The sequence below is a fragment of the Cynocephalus volans genome, chromosome 4 (genome assembly GCF_027409185.1).
Source record: "Cynocephalus volans isolate mCynVol1 chromosome 4, mCynVol1.pri, whole genome shotgun sequence".
NCBI lineage: Eukaryota > Metazoa > Chordata > Mammalia > Dermoptera > Cynocephalidae > Cynocephalus > Cynocephalus volans.
In genome coordinates, this window is record NC_084463.1 from 22,817,914 (window position 1) to 22,826,093 (window position 8,180).

An 8,180-nucleotide genomic window follows, 5' to 3' on the forward strand; every position below is an offset into this window, starting at 1 on the left:
GAATTCTGAGACTATATCCCATCTCATTTTACAAGTCATTGTCGTAAGGATGGACAGACACTCTCCCACTTAGTACACAGAAAGAAGTTTCTAGGGAACCAGAAGTCTGACAATAGCACACTCACACACATGTGCACACACAGACCACAAAGGGGAGAGCGAGGTGGGGTGGGGAGGAGGAGGAGGAGGAGGAGGAGGAGGAAATCTAATTCAACTTTGGCCGGAAGCATTCCCTGACACTGCTTTAGAGCAGACTTATGGCTCCTTAGGACAAGGAAGTAGGAAAAGGAAAAGTTCCGCTTCATGCCTGTATTATGACTACTGTCTTCCTATCTACTGGCTGTGATGCAACATTGAAGCTTTATAAGGCAGGCTACTGGCTGTCCTCTCCAATACCTCACTCAGCTGGTATTGAGTACACCTTCCGGCACCCAAACAAGCATCCAAGGGAGAAAATGAACACACTGCTCCTCATGAGCTTATCTCTTCTCTACCTCAAAGAGGGTAAGTTTCAACAATGGGGGTGAAGCAAGGCATCTCAGGCATCTATTCTCTAGACCCCTACTCTCCAAGCCTCACTCACTGCAGCTGAAACCTGAAGACTCAGTGCAAGCTGAATTTCTGGGTGCTGGAGAGATAATATATAATATACTAATCAAGAAAGAGATGTACTAATTGCAGGGAAACAGGACAGCAATTTTCAGACCTCATATTTATGACTTTTCATTCATACTTATCCCATTTTCATCCCCACTTTCTTGGAACACTTTTATCCCATATTCTCTCCTGCATTCTCTTATTTTTCTTTTCCTCTCTCCGGCTACTTCTTCTCAGTGTATTTTGTTTACCTGACCAGTAAACACTGGGATTTCTCAAGTGTTTCTTGACACTATCCACTAAGGCTCTTTCCTGTATGAACTCATCTACTTCAATGACAATCTATAAGCTAAAAATGTTCGATTTTATATTTCTAGCAAGATCTCTATTCTGAGCTTCAGTCTTGCATTAATAAATACCTACTACACTTAGTCACCTTGAAACATCCCTCTCCCTTATTACTAACTAAAAATTGATGACCAATTCTTATACTTTCTACTTATTAAATGTGTTTCAAATATGATTATATTTCTACCCTATATTTCTATTTTGCTACCCTCTGACCCTTTGTAAGAAAAGGTAAATCATAAGAGTATTAGGAAAAAATATGGGATAATTTTTTAAAGGCTTATAAATGATGAAGGCCTTTTTAATTATGGCTCAAAATCCAGAGTTCTTAAAAGAAAAGGCTGACAAATTTGACCGCTTGAAAATCAAAATATTCATCATGGCAGAAAGAAAAAAGCCAACTCATATCACAAGTAACTAAAATACCTAATATGTAATAACATCCTATTTTTAAAAAATCAAAAAGGAAAAGGCCAACAACTTAATAGAAAAATGTGTAAAGGGGCTGGCATGTTAGCTCACTTGGTTAGAATGCAGCCTTTAACACCAAGTTCATGGTTTGGATCCCTGAACCGGCCAGATGCCAAATAAAAGAAGAAAGAAAGAAAGAAAAATGAGGAAAGGATATAGACAATTCACACAAAAGGAAATACAAATAACTATTAAATATATGAAAATATGCTCAATCTCACTCGTAATAAGAGAAGTGCAAACTAAAAGAACACTGTAATACCATTTTTTAACTATCAGATTGGCAACATCCAAAGGTTTGATAACATACTATAGTATAGAACTTTTGGTGAGATAAGAATTTTCCAGGCATTGATAGCAAGAGTATAAATAGTTATATCTCATCTGGAGGGTAATTTGGCAGTGTCTATCAAAATTACAAATGTGTTTACTTTTCAACCAGCAGTTCTGCTTCTATGAAGTTATTTTGCAGACATATTCACACACAAATGTAATGATATATGTTCAGCATTATTTATTGCAATAAATAATATTAAAAACTACAAATAAATGTTCATAAGTAAGGGACTGGTTAATCAAAGCATGGTATAGATCAACAATGGAATATATTGTTCAAAAAAACAAAGTCCAGAATATGTATAGTATACACCCAATTATGGAACGATGCAAAAAGATACATATATGTATTTACTTTTCCTTTAATATATTTAAAATCAATCTGAAAGATACAAAAAAAATGAATAAAATTGGTTTCCTTTATTTGGCAGGTGAAAATTGAATGAATAGGTGACAGGAGTGGAAAATCGACATTTCACTGTATTCTTTTTATATTACTTATTTTCTAATCACATTAAAGTATTACCTGTTTTTTAAAAATGCACCTTTTAAATGTTAAAGTTGGAGACACTGAGAGGTTAAAAATCAGACAGACTATTTCTCTGAGGAGAGGTATCAGTGTACTACGCAGCCCAATCCCCATTCCCATTAGATAGAGGAGGAATGCTTTACCTTCCCTTGAAGCCTCATGAGAGGCACTTCAGGAAGATCACCTGGAGAGCTGGACAGTGTCCTTTGGTATTTGGAAGGCACAGTGCACTGGAGGAACCTAAAAGTGAGAGGGAGGCTGTGGCTATAGCCCTGAAATGGAGAAGTGAGAGATGGCTGAGCTGCACACTGGGAGCGAGCAGGGAAAATGTGTATACATTCCCACAGATCAGATTTGACTATGCCATATAGAGCAAGCCAGGTTTGAGCTGTTTTAAGTCCTGTCAAAGGGGACTGCCTGGAGGAACCAGGTACCCTAGCAAGGAGTGGGCCACTGGCTTCTAATAGCTGAGAGAAAATATGACTACCAGCTGGGTGTATGATATAGCCACGGAGTTAAATATTTTTGCAGGGAAACTCTGAAGAACCCACAAATGTTTCTCAAGAAAATGAGTCAGTTTTATTAAACACCAACTCCAAGAGATTTGGTTTTAAATGACTAACTACCATGGCAAAAGTGTAATGTCATCACAGCCAGTTCAGTGAAACCTTTCCTGTCCTTTACCTGTCCCCATTCCTTACATCAACTAAAAGGGGTCAGAAACTATGAATGGTAAGCTAGAGATTGGTAGTAAAAAAAACAAAGCAGGAAAACACAGAAAAGGTCAAATCCACCACCTACCACCCATTACAAACACCTAAGCAAGCTTGATCTATGTGTTTGTACGTGTGTGTGTGTGTGGTTGTGAACGGGTATGCATGCAGGGAGAGGGGCTGTTGGTGACAAACTTGGACTTTTAATGAAACTAGAGTTATTTTATTATTATTACATGGGATTCAACACATTAATTACTGAAACCAGATTATTCTCATGCCTGAAAGTGATGGCAAGATTTTTTTTTCTAAAAGTACATGAACAAGCTATAATGTATGCTTGAGATTACCTCCAGGAGTAAGAGAACTAGATTAAGAAAGAATATTTAAATAGGAAGCAGGGCAAATGAAGAAAATTGTTTTCTGTTTGTACCTTTTGAGTCCTATGTTGACATACTAGATAAATATAAATAGAATCAGATCACTTCCCTGCTTAAAATTCTTCAATGGATTCCCATTGCTCTTGGAATAAAAACCATACTCAATTCTTTGTCCTATGAGGTCTCAGGAGATCAAACCTCTGCCCACTTACCAACCATCTCTCTAGCACAACCCATTCCATTCTCTGTGCCCTAGTTACATTAGCGTGTTCGTTCCTCAGTGGATAGGCTTCTTTGCACATGCCGTTCTCTCTGCCTGAAATGCTCTTCACTCCGCCCACACCACACCACCATTTACATTGCTGACTCTTATACATCATGAGGCCTCGGTTTACATCCCACTTCCCAAGGAATCCTTCTTTGGCTCTCTAAACCAGGTTAGTTCTTTCCTCTTAAATGCTCTCATTGCCTGCTTAACTATTCCTTGATATCACTTAATACAAGTGTACTTAACTATTTGTGTTTTTGTTTGTTTAATGTCAGTCTCCCCAAGATGTGTGAAGGAAGGAACAACACATGTCTTGTTTATCTTTGTGATCCCAGCACCTAGAGCAATTTCTAGAATGTGAAATATGCTCAAAAAACAAAAGCTAACATTATTCTTGCCCACTAAATAAGCAGAAAAGGGAAGGATGTCCAATCTCACCACTTTAATTCAACATTGTTGAGTGAATGAATAAATGGATAAACTCTAGGGTTATGCAAAGGCAATTGCATTGATCATTAGGACATCACTAGCAACATTTGTGAAGATAGTCTTCACAAAGAACAGTGAGGGAGGATGGAATTTAGAATGAAGAGAAGCCACAAGACCATTCCCAAAGTCTGACATAAACCAATAGTACTCAAAGTCTCTTGGGCTCCATATAAATTCTGATTCCATAACCTTGGAATGTCTGAGATAAAGGTTGAAATAACCCTTTTCCCACCATCACCATCACTTAGTTCTAAAATCTAAATTATCCATGGGCTCTGATGTCATCTCCCTACCCTGCGTCTCCTCTCTCCTTACTTCCTGGCCATAGGGACTACTGGATCCCCTCTCTCCGCTTGGTGGCAGTCGTTCCCTGAAAAGACAGAAAGACCAGGAAAAGCCAGATGGGGCCATCAGCAGAGGGTGTAATCTGAGTCTGCTCTGAACATGCCATGTTCATTCCTACCTCTGTGGCCTTTCTCATTATGATTTCCTATCTAGCACACCTTTCCTATCTGCCCACCCCTGTTCCCACCTACCTTAATCCAACCTACATCTCAATGTGAACTCAAGTCACTGCCTAAGTATTCCCTTACTTTCCCAGCCACAGTGTTCTGCCTATGGCTATACTCTTAACCTGAATCACATAATTTATGTGGTCGACTATATATCTTCTTTCATGTTCTCTAATTATTTCACGTGTTTATCTTGCCTTCAAATATAAATGGACACTATCCAGGTCACAGAAACTATGTCATCACTTTTTTATCTATCTCCTAGTTTAACTCACAAGGCTAAGTTAAGCAGGAATTCTACAAATACCAGCTGATGGAGAGAATGGACAGTATAGTCAATATGCAACTGTACAGCCTCTTTATGATGCTATGAATTCATTCTCCCATAGCCCTGCAGCCCAGCCTGAATACCCTATTCTCTCTACTCTGCAGTTTTGAATCTCCAGTGTAATGTCTGCATATACTCAAAAGGATGGAAGTGTATGGCAGGCAAAGGCATTTGCATTGCAAAAGACAATGAGTCATGTTCAACCACATATTACTACAGGGGTAAGTGGGGATGATGCAAATTTCAAAAATGCCTTCAAATAACCATCACTATTGCTAGTGCCTGGGATAAAGAACTTAACACTATCTAGTGAGTGAGGCAAGAAGTAAAAAGGTTGGGGGTGCAAAGAAAGGGTACTTTCCAACTTCCCATTGAGGGGTTTGGTGTCCAGAACCAGGTAAGGTGGAGCTTGAGAACATGACCCCAAGGAGCCAGGGAAGGGGACCCAGTGTAAAGTACTTTTCCTCTTGGCGTTGACTTTCTGGGAGTCACTATTAAGACAATCTCATCCAGCACTTATAACAGGCTTCTTCGTTTTAGGAGAAAAACCTCTGTATTCACAGCATATGTGTAAGCGTAAGTGCCGGGAAGAGACGTCCACTAAAGCAGATCTGATGAGGGCGACGCTGTGCTGTAACAAACATTTATGTAACATCTTCTAGAGGAGGTCAAGAACTTGCAGAGGGTCATCTTCTGTTCAAGATCCAACCAACATGAGCTTCTCCCTTTCCTACACCCAATTTCCACATTGGCCTAAGACCCCAGAGATAGCAACAGGGGCTGAATCCTCATCATAATGAAGGGTTCCACCACTACCACCATTAGATCCTTAAAATCATCATCATTGCGGAAAGATTTCTTCATGAGCTAAGCTTACCCTTTTGTCTTTTGCTCTTTTGAAAGCTGATTTCTATCCCTGTCATAGGATAAATAATGGTCCCCCAAATATTTTTACACACTAATCACTAGAACCGTTGAATGTTACCTTATATGGCAAAGAGGACTTTGAAGGTGTGATTACGTTAAGGATCTTGAGACGCGGAGGTTATCTTGCATTATCTGGATGTCCCCTAAGTGCAATCACAAATGTAAGAGGAAGGTAGAGGGAGATTTGACTACAGAAGAGGAAAAGATAATGTGATGATGAAAGCAGAGACTGGAGTGATGTGCTTTGAAGATGGAGCAAGGTGCCATGAGCGGAGGAGGACAGAAGGCCATTAGAAGCTGAAGAAAGCAAGAAAATGGATTCTTCCCTGTGAGCTTTCAGAAAACAGCCCTGCTGACACCTTGATTTTAGCCATCCAGAACTTTAAGAGAATAAACTTGTGTTGTTTTAAGCCATTGCTTGCAGTGATTTATTACAGCAGCAATGTGAAACTGATTCAATCCCAGTAGAAATCTAGGAATTCAAACTGTTGGTAATCTTGCCTACCCAGGGGCCAATCTAGGTGGCAAGATTATCTTCTGCTCAGGGACTAGGGTGACCTGAAGAAGTGAAGGATGCAGAGCAAGTGCTGTGAATGAGTGGGTAAAATTTATGGAATTTAAATCTCATAGCATGCTGCAGACAACCCTTTAGGTATGTTTGTGATGCAAGTGCTGCCCCCTCACTTTCTAAAGCAATCAAACGTGTTGTCCTAATAGCTGAATTTATCAGTTTCCCATTAGTTCATATGCTCACTGAAATTGTTTTAGCAGTTGATATCCCCTTCTTAAAACTCTCCTCACTTAGCTTCTGTGACTGCACATTTCTAGTTTTCCTTCCATCTCTCTGAAGACTCCTGAGTGAGGGTTTCTAGGGACATTGTTTTGATTTCTTATTGTTGTGCTGTTGTTTTTACAAGTAAAGATCCAGTATTATTTTTCTTCATAGAGTGAGTCAGATTTTCTAACACCATCTACTACAAAATCTATCTTTTCTCCTTTGATTTGTGATACCATTTTTCTCATATATTAAAAAGGAAAAAAAATCCTTTTTTCTCTGTATACTCTGTCACACACAACACTTCTGAAACCAAATGTGTAGTTTCTCCACACCAATGAATTCTCCAACTCTTCAGTGAATATTGACAGGGTGTCCTGCAATTTAACTGAGTTCTGACACTAACTTCCTGGAGTTAGTGCAGACTACACAGGTTGAGGGCTCAGTCCCACAAATCTGATCCCCACTTCAGATGCCAATCACAAGTTATGCACAACCTCTATCCAAACTGGAGTTTCCTAAATCCCCCTTCCCAGGTTGAATAATTTGCTAGAACAGCTCACAAGCCCAGGAAAACAGTTTAACTTACTTTATTATTATGGATTTATTACAAAAAATATATTAAAGGATTAAAATGAACAGTCAGATGAAGAGGTGCATAGGAGGAGGTCTGGAAGAATCCTGAGGATAGTAGCCTCTGTCCCTGTGGAGTTTGGGGTGTAGCACCCTCCCAGCACACAGATGCATTCTTATTTGGAGAGCTACCTACCCAGCAACTCTCCAGACTTTTTTGGTTAGGGATTTTTAATGGACGCTTTGTTACATAGGCATGATTGATTAAATAGTTGGTCATTAGTGATTAATTCAGCCTCCAGTGTCTCTCCCTTTCCCAGAGGTTGGGAAGTGAGGCTGAAAGTTCTAATTTTCTAACCACATGGTTGGTTCCCCTGGCAAATGGTCCTTATCCTATAGTTATCCAGGGGCTTTCAAAAGATCACTTCACTAATATATACTCAAGTGTGATTAAAAGGATTGTTAAGAATAACAAAAGACACACAAGGCTGCTTCAGGAACCAAGGACAAAAGACGAAATATTACAACAAAAGATGCTTCTATTGCTCCTATGACTTAGGAAATTACAAGAGTTTTAGGAGTTCTGTGCCAGGAGCAGTGGACAAAGACCAAAATATATATTTCTTATCATATCACAACACCTCGTGTGTGTGTGTGTGTGTGTGTGTGTGTGTGTGTGTATACAGGGTACTTCAAAAAGTTCATGGGAAAATGGGATTAAAACATAATACAAATCTTTCCATGAACTTTTTGAAGTATGCTCGTGTATAAAACTGTCTTTCTATTCTATTGTCTATTTGTGCTATGGTCTGAATATTTGTGTCCCACCAAAATTCATATGTTGAAATCTAATCCCCAATGCAATAGTACTAAGAGGTAGGACCCCTAGGAGGTGATTTCATCATGAGGATAGGGCCCTCATGAATGCAATTGA

At 39.3% G+C, this 8,180-nt stretch overlaps 1 protein-coding gene across 1 annotated transcript; it reads left to right on the forward strand.

Annotated features, from left to right (window-relative positions):
* Positions 1-314: 314 nt before the first annotated feature.
* PATE4 (prostate and testis expressed 4) lies at positions 315-5,633 on the forward strand. Its single transcript, XM_063094640.1, has 3 exons — positions 315-504; positions 5,076-5,192; positions 5,512-5,633. The coding sequence occupies exons 1-3, from the start codon at positions 315-317 to the stop codon at positions 5,631-5,633; spliced, it is 429 nt and encodes a 142-aa protein (XP_062950710.1).
* The last annotated feature ends 2,547 nt before the right edge of the window (positions 5,634-8,180 follow it).

Bases quoted from the DNA above. Each gene is read 5' to 3' on its own strand.
- PATE4 (XM_063094640.1), top strand. From the start codon at position 315: ATGACTACTGTCTTCCTATCTACTGGCTGTGATGCAACATTGAAGCTT. The intron at 505-5,075 runs GTAAGTTTCAAC...TCTACTCTGCAG, and splicing joins TCTTCTCTACCTCAAAGAGG to TTTTGAATCTCCAGTGTAAT. The intron at 5,193-5,511 runs GTAAGTGGGGAT...TCTTCGTTTTAG, and splicing joins AACCACATATTACTACAGGG to GAGAAAAACCTCTGTATTCA.